Source organism: Spinacia oleracea, chromosome 6 (assembly GCF_020520425.1).
Source record: "Spinacia oleracea cultivar Varoflay chromosome 6, BTI_SOV_V1, whole genome shotgun sequence".
NCBI classification, from domain to species: domain Eukaryota; kingdom Viridiplantae; phylum Streptophyta; class Magnoliopsida; order Caryophyllales; family Amaranthaceae; genus Spinacia; species Spinacia oleracea.
The window spans coordinates 142,615,084-142,634,449 of record NC_079492.1 but is presented as its reverse complement, the minus strand read 5'-3'; the positions used below and the strand labels follow the sequence as shown (position 1 = coordinate 142,634,449).

General features: G+C 33.9%; 1 protein-coding gene across 1 annotated transcript; it reads left to right on the top strand.

Moving 5' to 3' along the window:
• The first annotated feature begins 12,440 nt into the window (after positions 1-12,440).
• On the top strand, positions 12,441-14,135 carry LOC110784303 (molybdenum cofactor sulfurase). The gene has a single exon (XM_021988745.2). The coding sequence runs from the start codon at positions 12,441-12,443 to the stop codon at positions 14,133-14,135; it is 1,695 nt and encodes a 564-aa protein (XP_021844437.2).
• The last annotated feature ends 5,231 nt before the right edge of the window (positions 14,136-19,366 follow it).

The following is a 19,366-nucleotide window of genomic DNA, read 5'->3' as shown; positions in this document are numbered from 1 at the left end:
TTACCACAGTGAGACATTATGTTGCCTCCCCTGTTGGCAAACTTCAGTCCTATGCTTCTTGCTCTCCTGATAAACTCCTGGTTTTTTACGGGTCGCATTAAAGTTGCGGTGAGACTGGTGAACAAGAAATGAAGGTGATATCTGTAGGCCTTCAATTCCAAGATAATAAGAACACCAAAGTTTCTGATAACAAGAACTGAATAACTTAGCTAATGGTGATACCTGATATAAAAAATTAGTTAATATCATCCAATACAAACTTCTGAAGGCTAGTGTTCATGATTTACTGGTTTCCTCCGAGCTGGCTTTTTCCTCTTTCTGGATCAGAAAATTGCTCAGTTAATGCAATTGATGACAATGCAACAAATAAATAGATTCTCCAAGGGACTATAAAAGAATACACATGCCAACAAAAGCCGCGACCCCCATGAATACAATAAATGGACCTTAGCTAACACCTTTAGAAATGGTTTCCCTGAGAACAAACGACGTACCAGTTCCCATAGCAAAGGGCAAACAAATGCCTGCAACAGCAATACTCATGGCTTTCTTCCCTATTCTTCGTTCCTCACTTAACATATCTGTTGATTCAATGCCCCAGGCATTTACTAAACTAAACTGCATAATTAAGGGTCATCTTATCTTTTGGGCCATCAATATTTTCCAGGCGTCCAACAAACATATAATCAGGCTTCTTTTTATTACTTTTATCATCCTTCCCTAATTCAGATTTCATTATAAAAATGTCTAGTCTAATTGTTCATATTCTAAGCAATTGAGAAAACATGTATGAAATTAGAATCAGAAAACATCACAGAGAAAAAGACTAGGAATCCAGAGAAAGAACTACACTATAACCCAAATCGACTAAACCACAATATGTCTGATACTTTCAGTTACACAAGTCTATCAGCTTAAGTAATATGCTTCCAGCCTTCCACTCGTCCTAATTTAAATGCTAATTCACATAAAGAAGAAAATATCAAAACTTATGAATCTGTATTGAATTTGTTATATTAATTTCACTCCTTTTCAAACTTATCCAACATAAATCGAAATATCATACATAACCACCAAAAAATGAATTCAAATTCCAAGTTAATTGTCAAACATTTCCCCCCATTGGACCCAAAATTAAGAGTTAACAAGTGAATTGATAGCCAAAGAGTTCCTAACTATCCTTAGTATTGATAGAATACAAACTATATGCTTCGGATTAGTCACACATGAAGGCAATGTAACATCAAAATCATATAGAAATACACCAAAAAACTCAATCCAGATAGAAATTACAACAAAAATGTAATAAGATATTAATTCACATTCAATTATAGATCCAACACTTTAAAAATTCAAAATTCATATAAACACAATCTATATTCTCTTGTATTCAGACAATAAGGCACAATTAAAAGCCTAAAAATTCACAAAAAATCTGATTAATAAAACTTTAGAAAAAGAAGAGAGAAACTATTACTTAGAGTTGCAATTATGAATTACCCAACCTGAAATCTCCTGCAAATACAAAACCAAAAAATTAAGTTCAATAATCTATCGCCAATCGCAAATTGCGAAGACAACAATCAGAAGAAGAAAAAAAGCAGCAGAAACCACAATTATCGAGCAATTTTCGAACAAATCTTTAAGCTTACAAACTAAGCAGCGAAAGAGTTGAGTTATTCGACCAATTTTCGGTTGAATTAGAATTTACTGGATAATTTGTGAAGGTTTTTGGTTGGAGATTTAGGGGAGAGCGCGACAGAGAAATTTGAGCACAGCTATGAATCCAATAGTTTGAGCTCTGCGAAACATTTGGGGGAAAACGAATGAAATTTTTGGGTGAAGGATGGCTAGTTGCGGACAAAATATGCTCGAGTAGAGGGAATTTCGCAACTAATCTGCTTATTTTTCTATCAAGTTTGGCAAAATTTCAGCATCCGTCTCTTAATTTTAGGGCTTACTATTTACCGCCCCATATTACTCAAAACTGCCTTATTCATTTACCCATATATCCTTTTTCATTTATCCCTCTTATTCAACATTTACCTATATTCCTGCTCCAAATCTAACCACCACCGCCGGCCACCACCTACGGCCACCATCGCCGGCCACTACCATCACGTCGTAGGAGACAAAATGACCGAGTCTTCACAAGAGTGTTTTTTTTGTCCAGATTTTTCTTTAAAAACTTATGCATTTTTAGAGATTTTGATTTGTTGTTGCATTTGATTTAGTGTAATCGGAAAAAAAAAAAAAAAAATAGAGACTTATGAATTTTTAGCTCCTTCTATGGTACGGGCTTATGAATTTTAAGCTTCTTCCATGGTACAAGCTTAAATTGCGTAAGTCAATACCATGGTCGAAACTAAAAACTCATAAGTTTGTACCATGGTACAAGCTAAAAATGCATAAGTTTCTAAAAAAAAAAATCGGACAAAAAAAAACACTTGTGAAGACCCGTCCATTTTGTCGCTTACGACGTGATGGTGGTGGCCGGAGGTAGTGGCCGGCGATGGTGGCCGGAGGTGGTTAGGTGGTGTGAGATAATTGGAAAGTAAGATTAAGTAAGGGTACTAATGGAAAATAAAGGAAAATAGTGGGGCGGTTTTGAGTAATATGGGGCGGCTTTTAACGCTCCACAAATTGTATCAGGGAGGGCGAATACTTCAACGTCGCCCTATTTGGTTAGATATTAAAAGGCGATTTTAACTCATCCTGTTTGATTAATTAGATATTCAAAGGCGAAAATATGTCGCCCTCCTTATTTTAATACTTTCGCCTCCCTTCATTTTTTTAGTGAAGCAGGACTGATTTGGAAGATCAATTGCAGAAATATTTTCCAATTATGGATCAAAATGAAAGGGGAAAGGATGGAGTGAAAGTGTTTTTTTTTTCCACGGTTAACTAGGTTTTTATTATATTTTGAATTTTGTAAATGATGAAAAATGGTTTTTGGAGGGAGTGAATGAGAAGACTTGGTTGAGGTTTTGGAGCATCCTGAATTTTGGGTTAGACAAACCTATGAGGCATTACGAGGAGGTTAACTTGGTAGAATATACACTCTTGGTGGAGGATGATGAGCCGGTCACCTTCAAACAAGCTATCAAAGACAAAGATAAAGAGAGTTGGTTAGTTGCTATGGAGGACGAGATGCAATCTCTTCAACGATCCAAGACATAGAAGGTAGTCCCATTACCCGTGGGAAAGACTGCTATTGGTTGTAAGTGGGTGTATAAAAGAAAACATGATCCTTGCAAGACTAATGGTATAAGATATAACGCTAGGCTAGTGGCCAAGGAATTTGCACAGAAAGAGGGTGTTGATTACAATGAGATATTTTCTCCGGTGGTAACACATACTTCTATTCGAGTGCTATTAAGTCTTGTTGCTCATGGTGATCTTGAGCTAGAACAACTTGATGTAAAACAACCTTCTTATAGATTTGGATGAGGAAATCTATATGTATCAATTTGAGGGATACAAGGATGAGGGTGAAGAGAGTCAGGAATGTCGTATACGAAAAGCACTTTACGGCTTGAAGCAATCTCCTCGACAGTGGTACAAGCGATTTGATTCTTTATATTAAAGCAAGGGTTTTCAAAAAGTAATTATGATTGTTGTGTATACATTCATAAACGTCGAAGATGAGATTATATATATCTTCTATATTATGTGGATGACATGTTTATTGCTTCAAAAATCAAGTTGGAGATAAATATTTTAAGAACTCAACTCGGTGAAGAGTTTGAGACAAAAGATTTGGGCGCTGCAAAGAAAATACTAGGTATGGAGATTAGGAGAGAGAGATCAAACCGAAAATTGTTTTTGAGCCAAAAAGGCTACATTGAGCGAGTTATTGAAAGGTTTGGGATGAAAGGTGCTAAGTCAATGGTAACTCCATTGGCTCCACATTTTTTACTCTCTAGTAAACAATCTCCTACTACAGCGGAAGATAAGACATACATGGATAATGTACCTTGTGCTAGTGCAGTTGGCAGTTTAATGTACGCCATGGTGTGTACCCGTCCAGATATTTCACAAGCGGTTAGTGTTATCAGTAGATTCTTGGTGAATCCATGAAAGGCATATTGGGAAGCTGTGAAATGGGTTTTAAGGTACTTAAAGGATACTGTTGACACAGGTTTGTGTTTGGTGGAGATACATGTCAGCTAAATGGTTTGGTTGATTCGAATTATGTCGGTGATCTAGATAAACAACGATCTACTACTGGTTACGTATTTAAAATACATGGTGCTTTTGTTAGTTGGTGATTAATGTTACAGGCCACAATGGCTCTATCTACGACAGAGGCCGAGTACATGGCTATGGAAGGAGTTAAGGAAGAATTGTGGTTGTGGGGTCTTTTAGATGATTTGGGGTTGAAGCAAGAATGTGTAAATCTGAGTTGTTACAGCCAAAGTGCGATTCATTTGGCTAAAAATCAGGTTCATCATGCTCGTACCAAGCATATAGATATGAGATATCAATTTGTTCGAGATGTCATTGAGGAAGGTAGTATTTCTCCTATGAAGGTGCATACAAATGAGAACCCCGCAGATATATTAACCAAAGTTGTGTCAGGAAGCAAGTTCCAACATTTTTTGGAATCGCAAAACAATATCCCCTATTAAGCACTACATGGGAAAATTAATGGAACAACGATTTGTTTGATCCCGGTCGAGGGTTCGTAGACCATCATTGTCAAAATGGTGCAACTGGATACGAATACCGCAATTTGTTCGTTAAAATTTGAATGATTTCAAAATTATAAACGAGGTGGAAAATTGTGGGATATTTGGTTATAAACTATTAGAGGTTACTCTAGATGAGTAATGAAAAAAATCAAGTATGATGTATATAGAAGTATATTATGCATGTGATGTGGAATTATGTAATGTTAGACAAGTGTAGAAAACTCTAGAAACTAGGATACACCAACTATGAATATGTTGTATGCATAAGTTCATAGGTGAGCCAATCAAGAAAGCTCCCACAAAATATGAGGGGTAGAAACAAGGGTTCTACCAAAGAGATAAATGAGAGACATGGGCTCTCGCACATATTGTTGTACAATTCTTATTAATACAATCAATGATAAAAATGCAATTTTGTTTAATTATTCAGGTCCATTAAAACTTCCGTGTGCGTCCTCAAATTTCTATCATAAGCTTCTCTAATTTAAGAAAAAGGAAAATTTTGAGAAAGGAGAATAAAAGTTTAAGGAGAAGTAAATGAAAGTGAGTTTAATTTGCTAATTTGCAACAACGTATTACATTGTTTATTTAGTTAAATAATTTCCATACATTCTTTAATTAGTGCATTAGACATTTTAAAAGGGTTAGTTTGTAATGTAGAATATATATTCTTCAATATAATTCATCCCACAGATTGTGATCCAAAAGTATCGTACTAATGTTAGAGATCAAATCAATGAACACCTTATAAATTACTTAATTTTGAGCAGCTATCCACATTAAACAACCAAACAAGTAAAATTTTACAAATTCAACTAGTTTACTTATCTAAAAACAGTGGCGAATTCAGAAATTTGGCACTGTAGTTACGAATGCAGTATCAAATTGACTAATTGCGAAATTACTGCAAACAAAAAACAAAACAAAATCCAACACCATAATAATTAACAATTCGAATTATATTCTAGGTTTACAACCACAATGAATCAACATCAAGAGAATAATCAACATCCACAGTTGAATAATTAGGTTTAACTATTAGCATAATTAGCAAAGAAAGTGAGCGCAAATCAAAAAAATAAAAAAGCATATAAATGAGAGGGAAAAAGACGAACAAACCTAGAGTATTGGAGTACAAAATGAGGGAAAAGAACAAAAAGGTTGAAGATGATCAGAATTCAAAATTGCTGCTTGGCGATTGGTATTGCGCTCGAGATTATGGTAATGTCGAATTCATGGATTCGATAGTCGAAAGACAAAGGCGAGTCAGTTTTGTAGTTATGCTGGTATGCTACAGGCAATAGCTTAATAGAGTCGTACGCCGACTTTTCAGCCGGTCAAAAAACTAATTCAATCGTTACCGTCAAACACGTCCATAATGGAATTACTCCTTAATTTTACCTACTTTTGGTAACACTACAATTTCATTCGAATTACTCCCAAATTTTACTTACTTTTCGTTTCATTCGCTTTGCTAAGGCCAATTCTATAGAATTTTAATTTGTTGAACTAAAATGAAATGAATTAAACTAAACTGAACAATAATGATACGAAATAATGAATAATAAAAATAAAAATAATTGAACTTTAAAAATAAATATAAGTTGCAAAGAACAGGACTTAAATTCACTCACTTTTATTTCATTATATTTATGTAATATTTTATCCGTGTTTTATCATCTTTCACGATACTTTGGGGAACCCGATAATATTTATGGTGAGTATTATTTACCTGATTTCCACTTATGCTACTGGAACTCATATTAACTGAATTCATTTGAACTTATCGATTAAGTTGGATTTAAACTAGATTAGTTTAGGTTCCGCTGAGTTCTATTTTAGGGTTGTTAGTACAAAGAAGAATATATCCTGACGTGATCAAAAGAATGGCCAAGTCGGACTTGGGGCGGAAGTTGACCAAAATTTCAGCCCACCATGTTGGGGAGGACACATTTTTTTTGGCCAAACTTCGTTATTTTGATAATAGGATTTTCGAGTTATTTTCGAGTCGGGTCAGTTTTACAACTAAAATTGTTGCTTTGAGTCGTCCAAAACTCGGGGTGGGGGGGGGACTAAAATTGGACTGGGTCCGAAAAACGAGCCTATAAAGGTACCCAAAGTTCGCCCTATTTTCGGATCAGACCTTTTGGTCGGGCTCAAAATTATCAGGTTTAATATATCTCTATCATGAATTAATAATTGCCTTTGAAATGGTAAACATCTCCTTGAATATTCATCCTTCTCATTAACCATCGTCTTTAAATTTTAGGCTTGCTTAAGACAAAATTAAATAATGACACGATGATATACTCCCTCAGTCCCTCGTCTTTTTTTGTTCTTCCTACTTTAATTTTTTTGTCAAACACAAAAATTGCAAATAGGAAGAGCAAAAAAATTGGAGGGAGTAATTAAATTGTTACTTTTGGAAACTTAGAAATCATAGTTATGATACGTTTAGCCCTCATTACTAAGGTTATGTCATATTCACCTGATTTTCACTTTTTTTTCTTCTAAATTTATCAAAATTTATTTTGGTTACTCCCTTTCTATTTTATTAAAGGACACACTTTGACCGACACGTAATTTTAGAAAAGTGAATTGAATTTATTAAAATAAAATGAAAGTGGGGTAGTGGATGAATTATTTATTGTAGTAAAAGATGATGTTAGTAAATATGAGAACCACAAAAAGGAGAGAAATATTAATATAATTGGAATTGAGGACCATGACATGCCAAAAAAAAGGAAAGTATATTCTTTAATAAAATACGAAAAGTGTATCATTTAATAAAATATAGTGGGAGTATAAATTATAATCGGATAGCCCTCATTTTTCCGGCCTAATTAACTAGCTTATACGGAGTAGCTATCTACTTATCTTATCTGAATTTATTTTTATTGAAATAAGTGAAAATAAGATTGAACATAACAAAATCTTATATAAAACCACTCATTCTTTGAGTTGTTAATATATTATCAATCTTTAGTTAATACTTAACGTTTCTAATTTAATCTCTTGTACTAAGCCCTAAACTGGGGCAACATGTAGTTTCCATTTTATTAGACGTGCTAGTTAGGGCTGTACACCGATCCAAAACCGGCCTGGACTGGACCGGTTCCAGTCCGGTTTGGGTTTAGACCGGATTGGATCGAAATTATTATTGAATATGCTTTCATACAATTTTCGAGATTATTTATTTTCAAACAAAATATAGTTAGAAAATCTTTCAAACTTAAATTCTTCATTCTTAAGGGAGTAGAAATTAATGTGTATAGAAGACCAAGAAGTAGGAAAACAAAAGAAAATAACACATGAGTTTAGGGCACTAAAGAAGATTAATGATTTTATTTAATATAAACCGGGTCAACCGGTATGGAAACCAGGAAACCAAAATTTAAAAGACCGAAGACCGGACCGGAATCAAACGGTCCGGACCGAAAACCAAAAAACCCAAAATTAAAGGATCGGGGACCGGACCAGAATCAACCGGCCCGGATCATACTGGAAACCCATAAACCAAAAATTAAAGGACCGGATATTCTGGTCCGATTTCGGTCTATTTTCCGGCCCGGCCCGAATTGTGAACTCCCCTAGTGCTAATGTCCTTGGATGTCAAACCCTAAAAAGCTAGCTCAATTCAAACACCAAATAGCATAACAAAGTAAATGAAAAGAATATAACATAGCATATACCATGAAGTAACAAATTTCATCCTCCACCTTTTCCAATATTATCTAAATTCTAAAGGACGGCATCTTCCTTGAGTTGTGCTACCTTTTATCCTCCATATCTTCTTTTTTCACTATCATCAAAATTATGGAACCAGGCACAAAGATCATGTTGACAACTTTTTCATCTAAGAGGTCAACAAATAATATATACTTGATCGTATAGTCGTATATATGCTAGAGAATATTAGATATTAGTAATTTAAAGAATTTTTGTACATAAAAGGTGAGCGACATAAGCACAACATTGAGTATATCCATGGCATATCTTTTTTTCCTTACTAATTAGAGCTCTGTTGCGAACCTTAAGTCAGAGTACATGTTCATATATATATATATATATATATATATATATATATATATATATAGGCCCTCTTAAGGTAGCTATTTCATCATCATCAATCAAATTTAAGTGAGATGAGATGCACAAAACTAGTGAAAATCATTGCAATTTTTTTTAAAGGTAATTAATTAAGGAGAAGTGGTTGTAGGGCTCCTCTACCTTGGCACGTAATTGATATTTTATCTTTGTAAATTTGGTTATATGATCGAGTATCATAACATGCCAAAGGAGAGTTGCCCTATAACTGCTTCTTCTTTCAGAATTATGCAACTTCAAATGCAAGCCTTGCGTTGTCATGTATAGTTTGTTCTAAGGTAAGATCACTAAGCTAACATTTATAGCCTTACCCTTTATTCATTATCTTTGTACAAGTTTTTTGGACATAATGAATGTTAGTTTTCTGTTGTAGAACGTTAAAGGACGAAGGAAGCAGTATATAATATAGTGATGTTCACCAAGAAGAAAGAATGTCTTGAATGCATGTCTTAATTAAATTGGGCTTTCGATTGAAATATATTTGTACAACAATGAATGCTTGTTGACTAAATATTTAATTCGTATATGTTTGCCCTAATTTCATTCTCGAGTTAATTAAGGCATCGGAGGGAGTATGGAATGTTTTTAAATGAGATAGCGTCACTTGCCCTTTTAGCTAGCTAGCTAGTTACATGGAGTAGTCCAAGACAATTCAAATTGCAAATGAGAGATGAGAGATTCAATTCCGAGACCTACACATACCCTGAATCTTAACCACTATGCAAAAATCTCATTGTCTTGAGTACTGGATCGAAGTACGTGACCGAAATTGACTATACTTGATGTCTTGATAAAAGTAAGTGGGAATGAATTAAGATAATAAAAGTATCCACTTTTATTTATTTGTCACTACAATGAGATCGAGAATTGTACGTACGTAGTATCCACTTTTTTCTGTGAAGGACATTCGGACGGGAATGCATCTCATGAGATGTAATAGCACGGGAGACCTCTACCCTCTCATCTCGGCCATCTCAAATCAACTCCCATCTCCTTCAACTTTTGCCGCCATTTCCCCCTCCTTATGGCATGATCGTCTTGGCCACCCCGGGGATGCTATCTTTAATGCTCTTAGAAAATCTCAATCAATTGATTGTAATAAAACTCGTAGTTCTATTGTTTGTCGTTCTTGTCAACTTGGTAAACATGTGAAGTTGTCGTTCTATCCATCTCAATCTTTTACCATTTCACCATTTGATATAGTGCATGGTGACCTTTTTACTTCTCCCGTCTTAAGTAATAATGGGCATCGTTATTATGTGTTCTTTTTGGATGATTATACCAATTTCTTGTGGACTATTCCCCTTCATGCCAAATCTCAAGTATTTGCTAATTTCTTAAAAGATTATATACATATTCTAACAGTTAAGTTGGACGCTCATTCAGGGGCGGAATTAGGGGGGCTGGCGGGGGACATGCCCCCCCTATTATATGTTCAAGTATTAAATATGCACTACAGAAGCACATCTATAGTATAGCTCTAGTGGTTAATTTCCTTCAAAATTAGAGGTGCAAGGAGGTACAAGGTGCGATTCTTAGCTCCCTCAATTTTAAACTTAGTTTTCTTATTTTTTATTTTTGTTTTTCAATGTTGTAAAAATTATATGTTAAAATTTGGCCTCCCCTATGTATATTTTCTGGTTCCGTCACTGCGCAGCCTGTGCTCATTGTCATACTAATCAACGGCTGAAGAGTAAAGACTGAAGATTTGTACTCATTCATGCAATAACTATGCAAGTGCAAGATAGATAGAGAGGGAAGACTGTAGGGAGAGAGACCGGCCTTTTGGCCTTTTGGCCTTTTGGTTTATGTATCAAATAATTGTCCTAATGTGACAAATTAGACTTGTATACATGTGCGCGATTAGGAGGGATGATAACTTTTTATTCGTGAGCTACGTAGTACGTAGTATATCAATACGTCAAGATGTGAACAAAGAGAGTTTTCAGCCATCTTCCAAACTCATTTACGAGAATCAATTAATACTAGTCACGTACATTAGTTTTTGAATCAAGTCGATTTAGGTCTGTCATTTGGAGATTAATACTGCATAAGTTATTGGAGTTTCCCTACTTCATATAATACTCTTCAACTAGACAAGAGCTAGAGGTGGGGGCCCGTCGGGCGAGGGCGTGCGGCGTGTTTGCGGGTGGGATCCTTTTTTTCTAATTCTGTGAATTTGTCTTGATTGATACTAATTGATTGACGATTTAAGGAAATTAATTGGTCATCTTTTTTCCGTTTTATATTTTGAGCCTTTCTTCTTCACAATACACAAAGAAAATAATCGATCTCCATTTTCTCTCAAAACATAATTTCTCTGGTTCGTTTTCGATCTATCTTTTTGCACTACATCAACGCGATACATGTCGTGTAACCCTAGAGTTTGATTGTCAAGCTAGAGGCCGTGTGTACGTAACGGGGCAAATTCAATTTTAGGGCAGTGTTCATACACGCCACTTGTCACTGTGGACTTGTCACTTGTTGACTTGTCGTGGTCTTATGGAGTACTACAAAACATCCTTATTTCTTAACCCTTTAACTTATCTTCCTGTTTGCTTCCAGCAATTATAGAATCTCAAGGTACGACATATAACTTTCTGATTGACCACTATGACCAGGGTATATTAAACGTTCATTACAAGTTCACAAAAAGTACGTAATAATAAATGATACTTGAGTTTCATCAATATGGTTTCACCCACTTAGTTTTTGGTAACACTTCTCCTAAATCCTAATGATCACGGCATAGACTTGAGTTTTCTTCTTTTAATTAACTTTTGGACGAGAGATGAGAGCTCAGTACATGGACCCGGAGGCTGGCAATTTAGAAGTTTGAACTTGTTACGCTAAAAGTGGCACTGTACGACCCTACACGAAAAAAGTACGACATGACATAGGTACGAATAGGTACGTATACGGCACGACATATAAATTATACAATGTGCGTATCGGGCCATAATTTGGGATAGACAACATTAACTATTTGGACAAGTATAACAATGTTCGGTAATGGTACGATGACCTAGCTGGTCTTAAGGTATGTGGACTCATCACAAGGCGTTGACCCTAACCATCTTTTGACCTTTATTTAAAGTAACATTTCAAAATATTTACTAACGTCAAGCCTTGTGTACAATCTAGTGATCCATCTACCCATAGCTCATCATGCCCCTTCCAAGTTCCGACCCTAGCTACCAAGTTCAAATGAAAAGATGGGAAATAGAAACGCGTATCGATCATTGTTGACATATTACGGTACTACCCCTGAATATAAATCGCTAAAAATATTAATCCAGGTTCTTATGTATAGACCAATAGTGGGCAGACACGGATTAAACACATGACACATGCATTTCGTAGAATATCATGCAGGTCAATCAAGTCAATGTTCTAAAATATTTTTCAATTAATTCCAAAAGTCAAAAAGAAACATATTGACTTAATCAACTTCCCACTGCACAAACATACATCTCTAGAAAAGTTATCCATTTCCTCTCAGCCAATAACAAATTAGCAATTATTGATGATATAAAAAACACACAAAATTATTGGTCAAGAAAGAAATAAGACTAGATTTATTAACAGAGGAAAACTAAAACCAAAAACCAAAACCAAAAAAACATGCATTTTCCAAAAATGAAATTATGCTCCAAAATTTGCAAATGTTATTGTTGCTTAAATCCAGTACTGAGTTTCCCAACTTCTTTTGATCATCAAAACTCAGAAAACTACAATTCTTCAACTCTGCAATATGACTTTGCAACTGCCACCACTTCATCTCTTTACCCCCATACTCAATTCACTAACCCTGATTCACTCCCCACTTTACAGGAATCATTCCGGAGTTTCACTCGATCATTCCCTCACTACCTCACCACGGTGGAAGCCGATCAAATACGCGCCCACGACTACCGCCATCTTTTCCTTTCTTCTCATGTTTGCCTTGATTATAGTGGTCATGCCCTCTTCTCCTCCTCCCAACAAAGTCAACAACAACATCATCAACAACAACAACAACAACAACAACCACAACATCAACAACAAAATGGTGAGTTTGTTGCTTCTTCTTCATGTTCTTCTACCCCTTCTAATGATCCTTGTTCGAAAAAAGTTGAGGAGATTGAGAGTAAACTCAAGGGGAGAATCATGAGGTATTTGAATGTCTCAGAAGAGGATTACTCCTTATTTTGTACTTCCAACCAAACATCCTCTTTCGGAATCATGGCAGAATCATACCCTTTCCAAACTAATAACAATCTTATTACAGTATATGATCATGAAAATGAAGCAATAGAAGCTATGGTTAAGACCTCAAAAGGAAGGGGAGCTCGAGTTTCGTCGGCCGAGTTTAAATGGCCTAAGTTAAAGATTCATTGTAATAAACTAGAGGAGATGTTATTAGGGAGTGTTAAAAAGAAGAAGATGAACAAAGGGTTGTTTGTTTTTCCTGTCCAATCAAGAGTGAGTGGAGCAAGATACTCTTACCAATGGATGAGTTTAGCTAGGGATAATGGGTGGCATGTGTTACTTGATGCTAGTGCCCTTAACCCTAAGGAAATGGACACTTTAGGGCTATCCTTATTTCAACCCGATTTCCTCATTTGTACATTTTATAAGGTTTTCGGGCAAGACCCATCCGGGTTTTCTTGCCTACTTGTTAAGAAATCGATATCTTCGACACTTAACCTTTCGAGTATTTCATCCTCACCTAGAATTATGACCCTGACTCATATTACAAAAGATGGTCAAAGGGAAATAAACGAATGTGATGGTATAGAGTGTAAAGGACTAGACCAAGCAGACGCGCTTGGTCTAGTCCTGGTTAGTAATAGGATAAGGTGTTTGATCAATTGGTTAACCAATGCATTACTAGCCCTTTATCACCCACACTCGGATAAAGGGGTACAACTAGTACAAGTGTACGGGCCTCGAGTCAAGTTTGACCGAGGATCTTCCTTAGCTTTTAATATGTTTGATTGGAAAGGGGAAAGGGTAGATCCGATGTTAGTGCAAAAACTCGGGGATAGGAACGACATTTCGGTTGGTTGTGGGTTGTTGAAGCATGTTTGGTTCTCAGAGAGGTATGAAGTTGAGAAGGAAAAGGTTTGTAGTAAAGAAGGGAGCAGCAGAAAAGGTAAAGGGAAGAAGAAAAGGGAAAGTACAGGAAATGAAGATGGGATAGCGGTTGTTACAGTTAATATTGGTTTCTTAACTAATTTTGAAGATGTGTATGTTTTATGGAAATTTGTTTCTAAGTTTTTGGATGCTGATTTTGTTGAGAAAGAGAGGTGGAGATATACAGCTCTTAATCAGAAATCTTTTGAAGTATAAATTTAAGTTAATGTAAATTAAGTAGGTACACTGTACACCTATAAAGTTTTAGCCCAGTGGTTAAAATCGAGGCCTGTTATAGGGTACATGTTCGAATCCATTTTCCGATTCTCCCCCTTGTAATGTACATTGTCCTTGTATCTTATTCGTGAACTAAAGAAAAAAATATGAGTATAAAGTTTTGTTTTGAGACCATAACCCGTGTCTATGTGAAATTGTGAAGTTACAAGTTTCGCTTATTCTTCTTCTTCGTATGAATATCTTACTAAAGTGTTTGTTAAATTAGAATCATTTCGTTTCAACTGATTTTAGCATTTTCTTATGAACACTCCTTTTTAACAAAACGGTTTTTTGAATTCGCCTATAAAAGTGTGGACGTAAGACAAATATTAATCTATCTTAACAATATCGCATGATTGCTACACCAATATTTCACACATAATAATTCAACATTTCAACCACTTTAGGTGAAATGTCCCCTTCATAGTTCATATATGAGACAACTTCATGAATTGTTTCATTATATCAATTACCCTATCAATTTATCTAAATTAAACACTAAAATTAGTGGGGGGGTCTTTATTTTTTTTGTTAGGTCTTCGATTAGTAACTTTTTAAAGGGTAGAAGTGTACGGGAGGAAGTTTTGAGTTTACGATTTTGGGTGTGAGTTCTGATTTTTAAAATCAAAGGTCATTGGGATTCACGATTGTAAAAAACCCAGTTAACCGTAGGGAAAAAAACCACTTTCACTCCATCTTTTCCCCTTTTATTTTTATTTTTAAAATCAAAGGTCATTGGGTAAGTAAAGATATGTGAAAAACAGATGAATAAAATGTACCATATGTGTTGCGCACCTACGTGACTACATGTACGCAATTTAGATGAAGGAGAGGGTTGGATACTTGGATTGATCGATGTTCAGTTTTAAATTTTGAAAGTTTGGAGTAAACCATACTAGATTAGATTTCGTGACCGCACGGAATATGATCATTAAATTTATTCATCTAATATGCATATTTTATAAGCGTAATATGCTAATTTGACCGACATATCGAGTGAATATATTTTCCATTATTAATGTACCGATTTGACTAACATATTGCAAAAAAGTATTTAGCAAAATTATTATTACTTTGTATCTATTATTGCCATAATTTATAAACTAATATTTTTTCCATATATAGATAGTTTATAAAAAAGGGCAGAGAATAAAACTAAAATTAAATAAGATATATATTTTAGGAAAATAATTTTGGCAAAAAATTTTACACTAAGAAGTGACGTGTGTTTGTTTTAGTATAAAGTGAAGCAATAGGATAGATATGGTAGTTGGGCCAGACCATATTAGGATTGAAACAGTATGGGCCAAAAGTTTTGGAACAATATAGGTCTGCGCTAGTTAATTAACTATGTCAGGCTGTCAGCAAGAGGCCCAGAGCCTGGGTCCATTGAAAGTTTCTGGCAGATTACATGAATGGACTTCATTAAATATTGACTTCATGTTTTTTTTGGTTTTTTTATGAAGTAGACTTCATGTTATCCCAACTCTTAAGTGTATTGTATATCCTCAACTTTTTATAATTTATTTCTACTAATAAAAATGATATTATTTTCAAAATTAATATTATATAGTGTAAAAAGCCAAATGTTCCATATATTAATAAACATAAGAAATATAAGTCAACTTATGAGAAATTTAACGTCCACCTAAAATACCCTTACTCCTTTACCTACGGAGTACTCTTTTTTTAATATAACACATAGTTTCCATCATATAGTAATTTCAAGGTGAACATAATGTGATTTGCCAAAAAAAAAAAAAAATTATATAATGTGAGTTGTTGTGTATGCTTTTATGTAAAGCACGCATCGCGTTCTTTTGAAACAGTTGTGTAATAAATTTTAATTTTTAATTATTACTCCGTAATTTACCGTAAATGTTTGAAATTTTATTAATCGATTAATTACTAACCATTCATTACATCACTTTGCAAAATACATCCTTTTTTAATATTAACAATTAGGAATTACTGTATTTTCTAACACTACATTTTAACTATTGTTACCTCTTGCCGGATTCCCTTGTACTACAGTATTTATTTCTAAGTTAAAATCATAGGAGTGACTTTATAAGTTAAAACATACGAAGTATTTTGTTACGGAGTATGTCATTTTAGGGAAAAAATAAGTTTACCGGAATGTAAGATTTTTTAAAAAAAAATAAATAAATAAAAGTTAAGTACGCACGTCTTCTTTTAAGAACTTGACTCAACTTATCAAGAAATAGAAATATTAAGGTCCATAAGAAAATATCATATGTCAATAGTTGGAGGTACAATAGCATAGGTCCATAGTTGAATGCAGTTTGAATCCTCTGTCCCATAAATGCGTCTTATTTCCCAACTCATTTCATCCTATTGGTACATCCGTCCATCCCATTAAAATTTATCTATTTTCTTTCTCAATTTTTATAGAGTACAATACGTTATTTTAACCGATCCGATAAAATGAGTGAAATAATAATAAAAAAAAAAAAGTGACACTAGTATACAATGCCTAAGAAATGGGTATTTTCTCTTTTTAGGTGTAAGATTTGGATGTGCATCCAACCATCCAAGAAGTAGACAAGTTGGGAATTGAACACATGAAAATATGTTTTGACTTGAACCTGAAAATACCCTTTAGTCTTTTAGGTTCTATAATTGGCCCACGCATTTCAACACCATATGTGTATGGTCATTTACTAACGAGTCTAGCCGTTCAGGTGATAAAATAGACTTGATTTCTTCACTATCTTGAATGCATATCTATAGTATATTTAATAGCAGATAAGTTTACAACAAATGTAGAGTGTTACGTGTCCATCCTTCAAAACATCTTCTTATTTTTTTCATAAATATACTTAAATTTCATGTCCCTTCATTCTATAATTTCATGTCTCTTCACCAAAAATAATTCATGCCTCTTTATTTTAAAAAATTTCTATTAATAACAAGTAATATACATAGTAGTAGTTTATATTTCTATCTTCATTGTTTTCTTAGTTAACATGAATAAAATACATTTGCTATTTTTTGATGATTTGAAAAAAAAAATCAACTTTAAACATAACAAAAGTCATGCATGATACGGGGTCAATACTAGTTCTTTTTAGTCAATTACAGACCTAGCAATGCACATGTTGTGTATTATAATTATATTACTAGATTATATCCCGTGTACGTATTATATTCTAAAATTATTATCCGACATAAATATTTCTTCTTCTAAAGGTACTGCATAATTCATAAATGTTAAATACATATTTAATCATCTAATATGCAATATCAGGTGACAAAAATGTTCTACTACATGCTTAATATGTTTGGAAAAAAATTATGTTTATTATGCTAAGATACCATCCTCTTCACCTGAATTTACTTATATTATCTAATCTTATTTTATTTTATTGGTCCGAAATTTATCTTATCTTATTACCCTTTATTTTATTTTATTTTATCTTATCTTATTACCCCTTATCTTATCTTATTGGCCGTTATTGGAAGTTATAAAATGGTGGCATATGAACTTATTGGCCATTATCTTATATGAACTTATTGGCCCATATTTAATCTTATTTTACCTTATCTTATCTTATTAGACCTGAAATAAGTGAAAAATAAGGAGGAAAGAATATAGCCTAAATTGACAAAAATATTAAGTAACTATATTTTTCCGTTATTCGTATATGTATTTGACTAAAATATTACCAGAAAATATTTTTAGAAAAATATATCTGTAATAGATATTGCCATAATATATAAAACTGATACTTTAGATTTCTTTTTTTCATAAATAAACAGTTATTCCCTCTGTCCCGGAATACTTGAACTGGTTTGACCGGCACAGAGTTTAATACAAAGTAATTGACTTATTATTAAATACATGGTACCCCCTCCGTATTTATTTAAGAGATACACTTGGCCGGGCACGGGTATTAAGAAAAAGAATTGAGTGAAATAAAGTAATAAAACAAGTGGGGTTGAATAGATATTTTTAATAAGAAAAATAAGTGGGGACCATGTCATTTTAGGAAGTGGGAGGTGGGGGTGGGGTGTAGATATATTATTTAATTAGATGGGGAGGTTGATAAGTTACTAAAAATGGCAAGTGTATCTCTTAAATAAATACGGCCAGAAAAGGAAACTATATCCCTTAAATAAATACAGAGGGAGTAGTTGATAGTGGTGTATTTTTAATGTAGATAGGGGGTATGTGTTAACTTTTCAAAGGAGGTAAGGGGGAGGGGGTAGGGTGCATGAGACAACCAAAAAACATGTGAAAGGAGTAGTTGATATAATATTAATAAAAGTTTACCATTTATAGAAACGGTGCAAGTAATCCGGGACGACTTTATAAGGAAAGCGGTGCAAGTATTCCGGGACGGAGAGAGTAATTAAGAAAGAGAGAAGCTGAAAAAAAACATAGAGATTGATGTTTTTTAGGAAAAATATTTTTGGCGAGAAAATTTTACACCGGAAAGTGATATGTGTCATTTCTAATGCCTGTTTTAAGTATTGTTTGATTAACATGAAAAATCATGGAACTATAATTTCCTAGCATATATTATTGCAAATAACTAAATAAGCAATTCTAGCAAATAATGACATAAATCACAATGCATTATTTTTATTTTTATTTGACAAGAAAATCAGAATGTATTAATGCAATATTTAATTTTGATGAGGGGAATGTTGTTGTATTGCCCTCGAGGGCATCGTGGTATCTCAATACTTCAAACTTCAAATCATCATAAACATCCTCTTACACGTGCACCACGAGGGGGGATCTTACAACGTTTTTCTTTCATTTTTTTTTTCTTCTTATAACATCACTTTTGCTCAATAACCCATTTTTTTTTGAATTATATTTCATCCAAATTTTACCGATTAAACTAACTAATTTAATAGGGAATCCTCTTTCAATTCAGATATTTAAACTCCCCGAACAATACATTGATTGAGTGCCCAATATTATAAGTTTATGAATCTCCCCTAAACTTTTTTTTATAATGTTGTTAACGTTTTCATTTTAGTCTATTTCTTAATGTTTAACATTTTTCACTTTAATCCATTTCATAATATACATAACATGAGCCTTATATTATTTATAGACATGAGATTTTAATATTTTACCCCTAGCCTCTTATTACCCAGTGCAATGCGACAAATGATGTAAATGAGATTCAATC

Bases quoted from the DNA above. Each gene is read 5' to 3' on its own strand.
- LOC110784303 (XM_021988745.2), top strand. From the start codon at position 12,441: ATGAAATTATGCTCCAAAATTTGCAAATGTTATTGTTGCTTAAATCCA.